We start from the raw sequence: 15976 nt of genomic DNA on the forward strand, positions 1-15976 counted from the left end.
TTTGGTTTGGAAACCAAATTAGCGATGGTGATTTTATGTTTAACCAAGACAGCAAAAACAGCTCTTGCTTACTGTATCTTAATGTTGTGTGGGGTGGATTTTCTTTGTGCTGCCACAGCGATGCATGCATCTGTTACGTGCTGGACAGTTGCTCGTCATATGTATGTATGTTCAGGGATGATGGCAGATCACGGGAGTAGGCGAGTAGTAAACCGCACTCTTTTGAGCTGACGAAAAGAGAGAGAGAGAGAGAGTGCATGTGATGTGCGTTGTTCTGTAAGAGTAGGTGGGCAGCTCTCATATACCAGATGGGGAGAGAATCATAGTGCTTCTGTAAAAATAAAACCCCATACTGGAGTCTGTTTTCTCACATTTCAAAGCTCAAGTGACGCTGCTACCAAGCACATTAGTGAAGCTGAATTAAGAAGAAGAAGAAAAAAAAAAGATTACATTCACACAGTGCTGCAAATGGAAATGAGTTAAAGTCGTGCGATACAAAAGGCACTGTGCTCATGTGATGGACGGGGAGGGTAGATGAGGCAGGCGAGGTGCAGGGGTGCAGTGACCCGTGGTCGGCTGGCTCCTCGCTCACATGTCAAAGCCAAAAAGGCAGAGCTGCCCTCCCGCGTACCCATCTGGAGACCATCAGGAGACCATAGGAACACGCTGACACACACAAACATGAAGACAATTGTGTAAACAAGTGCACTCATAGAGTAGAAGTGCCGCATTGCCGTGAAAATACATTTTAGGTACACGTTGCATTGCAAGAACTGCAACCCCACCCAAAAAATTGTTTGAAATGTTCTATTTTGATTGACACTGTCAGAAAAGTATTCGTAATATAATTATAGCTGTGGTTCACAGTGGCGGAAACATTTTGGTTACCTATTATAGCACATGATATAGGTGAGTGATCAATATGAAAATAAACACAATATTGTGAAATAAATACCTTTCTGGCATTCAATGCACACATTGTTACATAAGTACAGAATCCAAGGCCAGCTATTCTCTTCCAATTGGTTTCCTATAAATAACTAGTTGCATCATGCACAATCCGCATTTCAGGGAGCCAGTGTCAGAAATCAGCTTTTTAGTCATGTAACCATGGTTGAAAAGAAAAAATACATTAACATGATTCTGGCTCACTGTTGTAGAAATGTGGATATCCTTCTGGATTCCACAGGAACCCTGACGGACGCCTGCTTTGTCTTGTGTTGTTTTCATTGTTGAGACGACTGGTTGTATCTACACTGCCCTCCGTAATTATTGGAACCCCTGGTTAGGGTGTTTTCTTTAGCTTGTAATAAATTCATTCCCACCCCCCCCCCCCCCATCTCCCCACCACCACCAATAAAATCGGATTAAACTTAAAAAGAAAAAAAAGGTAAAATCCAACCTTTAATTTATTCGGTGGGACAAAAATCCCGCATGAAGCAATAGTTCTTTTTCATCAAACTGCGTGTGGTGCATTTATTGGCTCTCCCATTAGTCTATGCGCACTCTCTTTAAATCATCCAATGACCCGGGCCCTCTCCTCTTTTGCTCACTCCACTGGCTTTCAATGGGGTTGAGGTCTGGGAGCTGACGAAGCCATGGGAGGAACTTGATTTTGTGTCCGGTAAAACATTCGTACAATTTTCAGTATGGGAGTACGCTTCTACGATTCAGCAAAAAAAAAAATAGCTTAAGGCTTTGAATACATCTTGACGAGGGGTGCCAATAATTATGGCGGGCACTGTATCTATTTCTGTCACCCACTACTGTTTTCTGAGGGTGTCATCGATTTTGGTGAGCAAATTAAAATCTAAAGTACATATTTACTGAAAGTAATTAGGTTTTTTTGAGTTGGAGTAGATCGTTTCCTAACGGTGTGAATCTGCTTGCACACGCTGATGAAGGTCCACTTATGCATTTGAGTCTATTACTCATCTCACCACACTATATGAGGTTTACTCATCCTATGATGTCATAGCCATCCATTTTCAATTGCACTTTTCCTCATTAAGTTCGTGGCTGAGCTCAAGCCCATCGTAGCTCACCTCGGGTGAGAGGCTGGGTAGACTCTGGAATGGTTATCAGCCAATCGTAGAGCATTTAGCCAAGCTACTTTTCACACTCCCTTTCACACCTATGAACAACAGAATCCTTGCTCCTTGGTCACATGCATATTTTTGAAACGTGAGAGGAAGCCAGAGTACATGGAGAAAGCCCTCGCAAGCATGTGGAGAATACGTACACTCCAGTCAGGAAGCTGCAGAGTAACGAGGGGACGCCGTGCTATGCAACTACAGTATTTATGGTGGCATTACGCCACTCATATTGTAAGTAGGAAATGACCTCAACATTCTTAAACTCTTTGGTTCTATGTGATAAACTATCAATTGCAGGGCTTAGGAACCCTTTGAGAGGGCCTCCCAATTAGCCACAAGCTCATGGCCTTCATTCTCTCAGTGACACAGTTTCAGATAATGCTGGCCGGACAACTTTGCATGATAAACCTGCATCCGCTTTCAGCTATCTTTAGTCACTTGCTTTTTCCCCTATCCACAAAGGAAATGAGGACCCCCCTCCACCCCAATACATGCTTGCCAGGCACAGTCTGTATCGCAATAAACCTCCTCCTGCTCATACATGATCAGCTGAGGAGTTCTTCAATTATCAGAGTGTTCTCAACAAGAGGCTGGCGCATGTCCAGACATCAGGACAAAAGCCATGTAGACATTCTGCAATCTTGCCTATCCCCGAGAGACACATTGAGGGTGTTTGACGGCAACATGCTGCCAATGAGCCACTTGTGTTTCTAAAACAGGAGATCACATGGTACACAAGATAGCGTCAAAGAGAACAGAACCAGAACTTGGAGTGCTTTGACAATGCACACTATCAACAATTGGACATGATGTGCAGGTCTACAAAATAAAGCCAGCGCAGAAGGAATGGATAGCTTCTTCTTGTAGCAGGATGAAACAAGATGTGCTTCAGGAATTCCTTTTGATGTGCTACCATAGCAACCTGTTAGCCCAGATAGAGTAATGCATATTCATGTGATTGTGATTTGTATTTGTTGTCTTAGCTACAGTATGTATTATTTTATTTATTTAGTTTGTTATTTTTAATGGCAATCATCTGCAACAGCGACAAAATTTCAACAGTCGAACAGTCAGAATGCCCTCCAACAAAACTACTCCACCGATATTAGGCATGCTGGAATTACTGTTGGCCGAATTGACCATAAGCTTTTTCGACCTTCTCCAGATCTAATGGAACTTTTGTTGGGCTTTGGTCTATGTGACTGCACGACATCATTGCCATGTGGGCGTTAAATGATGCTTGTGATTTTGCGGGTCCTTGGCGAAAGCTGCGCAAGTCAAGTCAACAGTATTTATAGAGCACTTTCAAACAGCCATCGCTGCATACAAAGTGCTGTTCATGGAGCGATTTAGCATGCACAATAAACAGTAAGACAAAGCACCAAACAGTAAAATCAAGAACAAATCTAAGTCATGCTGAGTCGAACGCCAAAGAATACAAGTGAGTTTTGAGGAGGACTTTGAAGATGGGCAGCGAGGAGGCTTGCCGAATGTTCAGTGGGAGGTCATTCCAGAGAGAGGGACCAGCAACAGAAAAGGCTCGATCCCCTCTGAGCCTCAGTTTAGTTCTTGGTACTTCTAACAAAGACTGGTCCACAGACCTGAGGCGCCGGGCACAGGTGTGTAGGGGCGGATGAGCTCAGAGAGGTAAGGTGGCGCGAGATTATTCAGTGACGCCTCACAGTCACAAGTAGAAATCGTGGTGCAAGGAGCCCAAAGTGAAATTACAATGGTAGCACGGCGCTACTCAGGGACAAGTGAGGTCAAAGGGGAGCAGGAATGGTCAGTGGGCTGGTGCTTTGGTTGTCTCTTGCGAGCCCATTGTGGTTTCAGTCCTGGTCAGAGCGGAAAACAACATCTTGGTGCCTTCGGTCTCTGTCACGCATGTGGCATGGCGTTGTAGTCGTTGATGCACAGATGTAGGATTCATTTTTTTATTGGGACATTTAAATGTCACTAGGCAATCAAGTCAAGTATAGTATATCCCTCCACCCCTTCACCACCATTTTTTTAACTGTCCCAAGCAGCCTGTTGCCATGGAAATGTAACACTTCCTCCTTATTTAACTTGGGTTTTGGACAGTAAAAAGCATCAGGCTTGCGATCAGTCCTTTCAACAAGCGTTATTTCTTTATTTGTTATACTGAGACTGGCTGTGCATTAGAGAGCTATCCGACATGGTGCACCTCCCAGGTGGTGCCAGGTGTCTCGGAAAGAGAGATGAACTGTCAGCTGATAACGTGATGGTTGGAAGCATGACTGCGGGTGTCCGTGTGAGGCAGACGCAGACTTTGCGAGGCCCCATCGGTAGAAGATAAGGTGTTGACAAAAGGCCCGAGCCAGACTGATAGACATCACGCGAACAGCCAGACGAGAAGCATACTTTGCGTGCGTGCGTGTCTTGTGACCTCCACACTTTAAGCACCAACAGATTGCATCATGGCACCTCCTCTTTCATTCGAAGAGCACTCTACTTGCTTGGATGGCGTTTAAGCGCACCCTCATACATACTTCCGCTGCTCTAATGGTTTGCACTCTTGTTCTTATCGCCGGCGTCCATGTATACCTTAACCCCCGCCCCCCCTCCCCCTTTCACGCACACTGACAGGGGGGATTCTGGGTTGCAGTTGTCTCCACCAGTCTTAGAGCAACAGAAAGTAGATGTCACTTTGAACCCCACTTGTTTTCATCTCCTGAGTGTGGGTCACTACACTGAGCCCCCAGACTCCTAATCGCCCTCCACCCAGCCCTTCAGGCGGGCTGAAATGGCAGCTTCTGTTAATGGAGCACTGATTGGGTTATAGCCATAATTATCTCTTTTTATCTCTCAACTCCGGGCCATTAGCAGGATGGATGTCACCCCAGGCCTTCTCCCAGTCATCCAATAAGGTGCTGTCGAGATGATGGAACGTATGGGCTAAGAGAGGTCCAGGAAATGCCATTACACCTTTCCTCTCTTTACGGCACCGATCAACCAAAACATATTTGTTATGGAGATGAACGGGGTAACTGAACCCGGCTAAGAGAAATGCCCACACGTATCGCGCAGAAGCTTCAAAAAACAAAAACAAATGTAACCCGCTGAGGCACTCGCTAAAGCTTTCTGCTTATTGGCAATGCAGGAAACTGTTCAGGAGCTTTTCCTTTCTACAAGTATGTCGTAGCGTGTGCCGTACAATATGCGCCGAGACTACGGAGCACATTTGGCGTTAGGGTGCTGAAGTGCAAATGTTTCACGTCTCCTCATTAGCACTCATTTGCGAATGGGTTGCTGCCGCAGCGAAATCGGTAACGGTTGACATCTGTGTTTAGCCGTTTGAAACGCTCACTGATTAGCACTGACACGTGAGGAGGAGAAACAACGTGTATACACTGTAACTTCGATTTATCGGATTGAATGGACGCAAGAATGATTGGTGACAGCTGATTGTCCAATAAAATGAAGTACCGGTACTTTTTTTCATGGTCTAAAAATGCCCAGTACATTACAAAATTATTGTAAATAAACATAATAAAGCTTCATACTGTTTGAAAAGTTGTAAAGGTTATCCAAATATACCTCACTAATGCGTGAAGGGTGTAGGGTGGCAAGGCAATGTAGCAGTCTTCATCTTCACTTAGTGTTCCTTCTTGGAAACATACAAATGGACTCAAATGCCCTGAAACGTCTTGTCTGTTTTGCTGACTTCAGCTTTCACTTCCGTAACACTTTGATGTTTTCTTTAAAATTAATTAAAATTAATTTTAAAATTAATTTTAAAAAGTGCTATTTTAATTAATATATTGGCCACACGGCCATTGGGGTTCATGTCCAAATATGGACGAAAAGCATTTGCTGCACACTGCTACTCTATGAAATTGGTCTGCTTGTTTCATTGTAACTTCTGGTCGGTGATTTAAAAAAAAAAAAAAAAGTTAGAAAAAGAAGTTTCACACAAAGCAAAACAGACCAACCAGTTAATCCTTTGGCACAGGTTGAAATGAGATCTAGTGAGATGCCGTAAATACTCCTGCCTTGTTGCATTACCACAGTTGGCTGTTATGTTTTTCCCCAATAATTTTACCAGCATTGATGTGTACAACTGGCAGCTAAGATTCTGTCAAAAGTGGCACAATGGTCACCGTAGCCTGGGCCACATCGCATGCATTGTATTTCACACTTTTTTCCCTACTGTTCAAAAATTCAATTACCTCTCCCACATTTTGTCTGCAGACGGGCTCATCTGCGGCTGTGTCTGGAGCGCTTGAAGGCCCTCATCCCACTGGGGCCGGACTGTAGCCGCCATACCACCTTGGGCCTGCTCAACAAAGCCAAAGCACATATAAAGGTGAGCCAGCTTTTCGAAGTACATCCATCCAGTTTATCTACTGCTTGTTTACTTGAGTTCCCCGTGAGCTTCAGCCTATCCAAGATTGCCTTTAGTCGCTTCTCCATTGTACAGATCCCACACTGAAACGGCCCTGCTCAGCCCTGAGCGAGCGAGAGTCGGGTTACGACCTGGACTAGTTGCTTGTCAAGCAGTCATCAATGAACGTAACTTGCATTTGCACCCTGAGAAGTGGCCACCGTCTTTGTGAAAATATCTCTAATTAAAAAATGTTTGAAAAAATCCGATGATCACTTCAAATTCCTCTAAAGTACTACTGCTAAAGTAGATGACCTATGCTACTTTGTTACTCCCCACACTGCTCTTCTCCCTGATATTTTTTCTTTACGCTAGTCAAGTATCGGCATTTGAGGCTGTCATAAAATGTTAATTTTGACCTGCCCGAGGATTTGATGAATGTTTTTAACTCAAACCTGTCAGCCAGTCAGCATAAGAGGTTTTCCCGAATAGAAAATGACATGAAAAGGTCGAGGAAAACTTAAAATAATGAAGTTATAGTGTTTTACTCTAATTTGAAGGTCAGTTTTGACCAGATTTTCTCAAAGCGACGTCACACAATAACATTCCTCCATTCCCCCCATATTCCTTCAGCCGTCTTCCTTACCTGTGGATGCGCCTGAATGTAACTCCGCCCCCTTTCTCTCCCGCTTCCAGAAACTTGAAGAAGCGGACAGGAAGAGCCAGTACCAGCTGGAGTCTCTGGAGCGTGAGCAGAGACACCTCCAGCGCCAACTGGAGCTGCTGAGAGGAGGCGGAGGTGCGGCCGTGGAGGGCGAGAGGATACGCATGGACAGCGTGGGCTCCACCCTAGGCTCCGAGCGCTCTGACTCTGACCAAGGTCCGATGTTGCGTCTACTAGTAACAAAGCAGAAATCATCGTGACAGATTCTGTGAAATTGGTTGAGCCTTTGAGAGTTTCAAGATAGTCACATAAGATAAGAAGTGTGGACACTGTATCACAGGAAGACTGGGCAAATATGAGTCGAAGTAAGACAACATTTGTGCTAGCCAACAAGGTATTGTAACCAAATGCAAATGGTGTGCTCACGAGTTACGCGGTAGGTAACATTTGAAACTCAACCCAGTTTTTTCTATCAAATATTCCGTTTTGATATTTCAAAAAGTCTACATCCTTTAAACCTTGAAAATGATTAGCGATAAAGGCATACCGTAAGTAAATATTGCTTGTCGGAATTTTGATATTTTGGCACCCTTAAGGGCGGCATGGCACAGTGAGAGAGTGGTGTCTCCCAACCCAAAAGTTGGGGGTTCAAGCCCCAGCCATTGTGACCTTGATGGAGGAGTGTTCTTGAGCAAGATATTGGACCTCCAGTTGAGGAAACAGTGTAAAGTGCTTTGAGTACCAAAGGTAGAAAATGCGTTATTATAAGTGACAACCCATAACCTTCATAGTTGTGAATATAATTTGGCAAAGACCGTTTAGCAATTGTGAATTTGTTTTAATGATGCAACCCATGTTGTTCAGCGAACTTTTCAGTCAGCGAAGTTTTGAAGTGATCTCGGGAAGAAGGCAGTCATTTAACTCTGTGATAGTCAGAGAGGGAAAAAAATCGATGCGGCTGACTCTGTACAGCCGAAGTGTGTGGCATATCATCAATTGACATTCGGTAGCATGGGAGCTCCATGTCAGACATGTGGAAGATGTACATTTTAAGCCACATCGTCAGTTGTCCAATCCATGCCGGTGCCGATCAAGCAGTTGACGTTTCTTCTCTTGTGCGCTGGTCTGTCATCACAGAGATCGAGGTGGACGTGGAGAGCACGGAGTTCTCCCACGGAGAGCTGGACAGTCTGAGCACGGCCAGCACCAGCGACCTGGACGACCACAGCAGCCTGCAGAGCATGGCCAGCGACGAGGGATACTCCTCCTGCAGTGTCAAACTTGCCTTTTCCTCCTAGAAGCTACACAACGCCGCCGCCAACACCACCGCAAACACCTCCTCCCCATCCTCCTCCTCCTGCTGTTCCCTGTCCTCCCATCTGGTGTATCCGTAGACCCGTCCAGCTGTGCCCACAGGCATCTGTTCACCTGCTTAGTGTTCCCTCACCATACAACAAAAGACAGTGTTAGAGCGGAACCTAATTTCTTGGACATAGACTTTCAAACTGTTTGGGTCTGGGGACCATCTACAGGGGAGACATTTTTGCAAGAACCCAGCTCTTAATCCTTATGCCAACTCAACATATTGTGCACTAGTCATTAGTGTCAAAATACTTCAACCTAAATACAGGCTCTACCCACTTCAATCGAGAAAATCCCTAAATAATTGACTCGTCCTCTAAAAAAAAGGGGATATCATTGCTCAGAGATGCCACAAGAAGGTGGCAAAGCACTGCTTTTGTCAGAATGAAGCTCCCCAATTCACTTCAATATAGTTCCTTAGCACTGAGATGCCACAAGATGGCACCAAAACAATACTAGTATTGCTTTGGCCTGAGCACAAAAAAAAAAGGGGAAGTAAGTGAGTTTTTCAGCAAATAATGAAAGTGAATGCCATATATGCAGGGAAACACAACTCAAATATATTTTCTTAGTTCAGTGGTTCAGGGTAAGAACCACTTGAGAGTTATACAGATTTATATGATGCCTCACAAGTAATTGGTTTACTCTGCTGGTCCCTGTACGTATTCATGCACTTTGCCCCCCGCAAAAAATAAAACCATGTAGGTAATTATTTATTGCAAATCATTTCCTAGCTCACGGACCCCAGTTTAAGACCCCTGATCTAGGACCCCCACAATTTGGTTTTAGTCATTTCAGGAAGACAAATGGCAAAATACTCCCTTGGAAAACCCCATGCATACAGACAACTATGACCCAAAACGCACTTCAAGCCTCTTTGCTATTGAAGTTGCTGTAAACTGATTGGTGCTTCGGCCTTGGGCCCAGCCAACGGAAAGCAGACGTCGCGGCAACATCACCCGGCGCCGCCAAAGACGCCACATCTGTCTCATCTTGGACACTTGACTCGGTGCTATTGCGGAAGTCCTCCGTCAGCTGGGCAAGCAAAAGCGTCTGCTTCCACACGCTAGCGCGGAGCAAGACGGCCACACAAAATTCCTTCATTCCTGTTGAAGGCGACTCGTTCTCTCTCACGCTCTCTTTCCCTCTCGACAAGCGACGGGCGATCCTGCACTTAAATACTTTCCAGCTGACGCGGCCCAAACAACAGCGACAAGATATGTTGGGAATAGACGTCCACCTTCTCTCCAGCAGTAACAAGCAATAACTCTACATCTTTTCTCCCTCTGTGACCGTCCAAAAAGAAGCAGTTGTTTTATTTTTTTTTCTTTGTACATACAGATAGCTTAATAAATTAATGTTAAAGATGGGGAAAAAAAGGTAGAGCTCATGGATAGAACTTTTGCCTCTGTTGCTGACTTGTGTTTATTGTGCATTTGAAAGTCCATATTTGGAAGCGCGGTGGGCGTGGCTTGGACACTTAGTTTTTGCTGGTTGACATCCTACAATTTAATTATTGTGTTGCTTTCTGGTGCTGCACAAGGTTGCGGGATGGAAGCTGCAGTTTAATTTATTTCACGTGATATTCTCTTGGAATGTGTGCGTGTGTGTGTGTGCGTATGGCATTCCACTGGTGGTCCCTACGTGTTGGGGAAAAGAAACGGGTTGTCAAAATTAGCCATCCCAACTCCATTGGCATTAAGAATTGCACTTCGCCGCCCCCCCAACCCCCTTTTTCTGCCCTTTTGATTTTTAACTAAACATCTTGTGAATATTTATTTCTCCATCCCTCTAATGAACCGATATCACACGGGGGGAAAAAAATAACTTATTTTCGTCCTGTCTTACTTTGACTTCATTTTCGATGCGTCGTCCTCATTCCTTATTTTAAGAATAATGTATTTGATGTTTTATTGGTCTTTTGGGGGATTTGGGAGGGTAACATAATGTAGCCATTTTCTTTTGCTTTTGATGTTTAGTCGATGGACACTTGAAATGTAAGTGACCCCAAAGCTGCTCTTAGTTGCTGAGCCTATTTCGAGTCACCTGTCTAGTTTGGAGGTTGACCCCCACCCCTCTCCACCCCCTTGCCAGCTCCACACTCCATACTCGGTCCACGTACAATTCTACAACAGAATTGGCTTCCCTCCAATCCTGGCCTGCCAATCGAGCGGACACAATTGTATGTGTGTGTGAATGCTGAGGGGTGTGGGTCATCACCACGGGCATATGCTGAGCCAGCTACTACCCAAACTGGGGTCTTTCAAAACACCACTTTCCTCTTTGGATTGTATACTCTTGACTAGATTTGTCCTTGTAGTTGACAACGCGTGTCTTACACTTACAACACCTCCATAAGGGGATTCAACAGAAAAAAAAAACAAGAGTAGATTTTAATCTTGTTAGTCTTGGTGGCACTGAATTAGAAAGTGACCACTGGTGCTTGATCCTCCAAACAGAAATGCCAAAACCACGTTTGAACACTTCAGTGTCCTCTCTCTCTGCCTCTCTGCCTGAGGGACAGTTTACATTGATTCTGGCCCTCTGTGACTTTTTAGCAATCGTTGTTTCCATTTCCTCCGCGTTGCTTTGACACAACTATTCTGTGCCACATCTCCTTGGAAGCTGACTGTCCTGAACGCTACAAGGTGTGTCAGAAAGGTTTCAGGACTTTGTGTCACAAAAGATTTTACCATTTCAATGTTGGTCAGACAAGACAACCGGCACATCTATCAAGTAATGCTCCAGCCTTTGCGTCGGTCAGTGTGTGAGAAGAGGCGACAGTCCTGAGCATCTGAAATGTCGTGGCGGAGAAGAACCTTGCCGTGCTGAAGGAAGCTCCCTACTCACCTGACCTTGCGCTGTGATTTTTTTCTCCCCACTGTCTTAAGCTCAGGGAGGTAATCAAGGAAACCTCTTATTCAGACGTCACGACACCCAAGATGGCAGAGACATCAGAGCAGTGGAGGAGCCTGGAAGAATCACTCCAGGCGTACATGACAATGTGGCACTGAAGGCAGGCGAAGTGTGTTCAACTCCAGGCTATTACTTGCGCAGGAAAAATGTATAGTTTGGATTGAAATTATGATATGTTGTGACACAAGTCCTGGAACATTTCTGACAAGCGCATAGTTTTTACCTCTGCAGACGTTTTGGTTCCAAACAAACAACCTTGAGTGTGCGGTTAACTTTGCAGGCAGGCTCTGCTCTGCTTTTAATTGTCCAGGCAGCCCATAAAAAAATGGGTGTTGCAGTGTTTTTGTTTTGCTTTGGTAAACCACACTCCATTCCAGTGTCGGAGAGGAAAACGGGTCCATGAGTTAAGGCAACGAGACGCGTCCCTTGTGGGGAGTCGTCCTGTTGTTCTCAACCTGTCCTTTGTAGAACATGCACTCTGATGAACGTGTTTTATTGCAAAGTTGGAAATGCAATACTTACAATAAAAACGAGATTTTCAAACCTAAACCCCAGACTCAACCTTGACTTCACATGACGTGGACATTCATCGGTGATCGATGTTTAGACCGTGCACTTTAATTGAAGTTTAAGAAGTATTGTGAATTATCGCTTTTTCATGCACAGTAACTTTATTCTAACTCCAAATCTTAACCAATTTGTTTTTAATACTTTACAGTCAAAAGTGTATCACACGGGCATCACTAAATTGTAGGTTTCCTTACTGGAGATGCTTTGGCATTTACCGTTTGTAGGCACCTCTTTTCCGATCTTTTGCAGAGGGTCCACTTTTTTTCTTTTTGTTTTTAACTGACAGATAAGCCAGGACCATTTGTCATGATGTACACTAAATGCTGAAGCGCTAAGAAAATGGATGGATGGAGGCTCTCTTTAGTTTTTCCCCCTGGCACACCTGTTTTGAGATCTATAGTTTCCTTTGACGCCTGACGCACAGTAGCACACGTCATCGTTGAGCCTTCAAAGCTATCTGCATGGCAAAAGGTGGCGACCTTTTTATTTCTGACTTTAACACACCACGGGAACATTAGGCACAGCGTGCCCCCCCCCCCCCGGCCCCCCTTCCCCACAAGTATTCACGGCTTGTGAAATGTGCTCGACCTCCCGTGTTGAACAAAGGCGCCGTGACACACTGCATGGAGACTGGAGAGAGTCCTTTCAAAGATGATGTCAATGTCAACAAGTTCCTCCTGGATCTCAAACAAAAGAAAATCCACTTTAGAGTGCAACTGCAAAAGGTCAATATACGCCTTCAAACAAATGACACTTAAGGCAAAATTTACACACACGCACACACACACACAAAGTTGCATTTAAAAGACAGATCCTTCGTTTCAATCGACATTAGCGTAATGTTTCTAATGGCGGGTGCAGTGTGCAATGGTGCGAACAGGAAAACATGTTTCGAATGTTTTACCCTCCGTTGTTTCTCAATAGGATGCACAAAATGCAAACGATACGTTTTTAGCGTTGCTATTTTTGTAAAAGTAGAATGTTTGACGGCGCTAATACACGATGAACGAACAGTGTGCACTTGGTATATGTAATTAAGAACCGACACCAAACGGCACCACAATGCACGCTCAGTTGCGGCAGTGTTATGTTTATCTTTATATTCACGGCCTGGAAATGTGTTTCACGTAAAGATTTGCATTGGGAATATTGCTGCGATAGCGGAGGTCGGTGATAGACGACGCTAGTTCCGACTTCCAAACAAGGTTCGTCGTATATGGGGGACACCTTGTGCGTGGGACAACACAAAAGTACATTTGCATGCCCATGCCAGCATCTCAAACGAGTGACATGCGGCCACCTAGAGGATCAAATGACCTACTTTGCCTGATGAACAAGTCTCATTTTTTAGAGATGTGAACGTGGATTTCCGCGGTGGTTGGTTGTAGTTTTCTAACATAAAGCCACGGTAAGATTTTTTTCTCGAAAGTGAACGTGCACAGGTTAGGAAAACGTTAATGCCGATACAATTCAGAATCCTATGGCAATTGCTTTGATATTTTCAGAGGTTGAGGTGGACATAAGGCGGAGATGTGCGTGTGAATTTTGGTGGCGATTGGTTGTGGTTTTCTTATACGTTAAGCTTTTTTTTTTACATCCACATTAAGCCTGTTATACCGTGCTGCCAAAAAGCATACTGACATTTACCGACAAACAGTATATATTTACTCCGTGTTATTTTTCACATTCCACAACCGACAATGTTGTTGTTGTTGTTTTAATTGCAGTAATATCCGCAATGCCACTAGGTGACAGTATCGCACTGCAAACACCTGGCTCTTCTGTCTCCGTGAAAAGTCTGTCACTCTTCAAAGTGTAAGTAATTGGACATTTTTATACTGTTGTTTACTGTTGTGTACTATTCATACATATAAGCTTTCTTTATTCTGGACTTGCACGAGCTGGAAATACAAAAACATGTTGCCATGTGTGAAAAAAAACCCACGCCTTTTTTATTCTAGACTTGTACTTGCTGGAAATACAAAAAGATGCTTCCCATGGGTGGAAAAAAAACATACTAAACTACTGTTATACACTGTGCGTTATTTTCTAGTGTAGAGTTTTACAATTGGAGTATTGTGCCTAGGTGGATAGAAATAATTATCCATAAATATGGGTCATATTCATATAATTTGATCAATGCTGGCAAAAACATACCCAGGGCTGGAGTGGGACTCATTTACCCAAGACTCTTAAGCAAGTAAGATTAAGTCAGCCAACTCTTTCTGTAAATGTGCTTGTTTTGAAAGCTATTCACACCACTTCTTGGTGCACTACTTAGCCAATTGGCGGTAACTTTAAAATAGCAACTGTAATCGAAGGATATTTTCCCATCAAGCGTTGTTGCTGTTACAAGTAATGTTAGCTTATGTCATGTCATGTCGTGTTTATTTTGAACATGCAAATGATGTACCCCATATTCATGAACAAGCAACAAAAAGCAAAGCAATACAACAATATTCATACAATAAACAAACTAATACAATACAAAATGTACAACACAAAGAAAAAACTAAACAGCAATTTCACCAAAATGTCTGAAAAGGGGTGTGAAAAAGTGCAACCTTTTTCTCCCACCCCTTCTCCATCAATATTAATTGCTATTTATCTACCTCACCATTTAATATGATTATTTTCTTATTTATATCATGCATAACTTAACCACATGCATATGTATTAACATACATATTGTCAATATGTACAAATACACTGTAACATATAACTTCATGTAAATGTATAAATATTCAGGGGAAAAATCAATTATTCATAATTGTGCATATAAACATTACCACATGAACGGATAGGCCACAGAAACATGCAAAACAAAGAAACAAATGCTGGCAATCAATACAACTCTTTCCTATATCTTGCGAAAAACGTTTTTGTATTGGTTTATGTTTCAACATTCTTGTGCTCCTCCTTCAACCTATTCCACAATGTGACACCACACACAGATAAACTAAAACTTCCAGTTGTGCATACTTTCTGAGCGTTGAAATGAAAATTTTGTACAGACAGGGTGTGTTATGGCAACACTGTAATCAATCGAAAAAGAAAGCCTTTGCTTGCGCTCTACTTTCTAGTTGGATCCTGTAAAATCATGAAAATGTGATTTAAAAATAATTTAATGAACCTTTGCATAGCACTGTACAGACCTTTATTGGGATGGCAAGAATTTCAGCTATTTTTTCCAATTAAATTCGAATGTAGCCATCAGACAGTATGTTGTTCAAATTACCTTTTCATGCAAAACATTCATGAGCGGGCACCTGACTTTCCCTCTAAAGAAGGCCTAAAAAATAGTTTGCTGCCAAATGAAACACACTTTCATCCATACTTTGTATTTGCTGGAATAAAATAAGAGAGTGAGGGTTGGCACGTTGGGAACATCCCAAATGGGGAGGGGGAGGATGTTGGACTCTCCCCCCCCCCCCCCCCCCCTTGCCACCCGCCTTCACTCCCATCATGACTCATCCTCTGGAGCTCATCTTGTAGTTGTTTTCCAACCCCCTCCTCTTGCCTCGCTGGAGACCATGCCACCAATTACGGTGCTGAAAGTCCTCAGTGGGAGACCATGGGGGATTGCCAGGAGGTAAAATAAAGGAGGCCAGCGGGGCAGTGTGATAGAAAGGGTGAGGTGGCTGGTGCTACTCCACTGACAAGCGTGAGTCATTGTCCCCAAGGCGACTGGTCCCTTTCTCTCCAACCCCCCCGTCCCCCGCCCCCTTGAAAACTCTCCTCGGTGCTCCTTACGTCCTTATGTTTTTATGATTTTATGTCCTGTTTTTATATAATATCTCGTTTACAAATTTTTACATTGTATTTTCTTATTGTCTGTACAGTGTCCTTGGGTGGCATGAAAGCCGCTTTTAAATAAAATGCATTATTATTATTATTATTATTATTATTATTACGAAGCACCAGCAGCTATCGAACTTTAACTGGCTACTGGCGGCTTATCAAGTTGGAGAGTCGCTTCAAAATCAGAAATCTTTGCATCCATGACGACGTATCAGGCACAAT

The 15976-nt window shown here is 43.6% G+C and overlaps 1 protein-coding gene across 2 annotated transcripts in view; it reads left to right on the forward strand.

Moving 5' to 3' along the window:
- Window positions 1–11932, forward strand: part of mxi1 (max interactor 1, dimerization protein) — a 31955-nt gene extending 20023 nt beyond the window's left edge. For both annotated transcript variants that reach the window (XM_052084192.1, XM_052084193.1), the window contains exons 4-6: window positions 6309–6423; window positions 7138–7321; window positions 8243–11932. In XM_052084192.1, the coding sequence (XP_051940152.1) occupies window positions 6309–6423; window positions 7138–7321; window positions 8243–8403 (460 nt within the window). In that variant the 3' untranslated portion in view covers window positions 8404–11932. The remainder of the gene's footprint in view (window positions 1–6308; window positions 6424–7137; window positions 7322–8242) is intronic.
- Window positions 11933–15976: the final 4044 nt, after the last annotated feature.

Source organism: Hippocampus zosterae, chromosome 13 (assembly GCF_025434085.1).
Source record: "Hippocampus zosterae strain Florida chromosome 13, ASM2543408v3, whole genome shotgun sequence".
NCBI classification, from domain to species: Eukaryota; Metazoa; Chordata; class Actinopteri; order Syngnathiformes; family Syngnathidae; genus Hippocampus; species Hippocampus zosterae.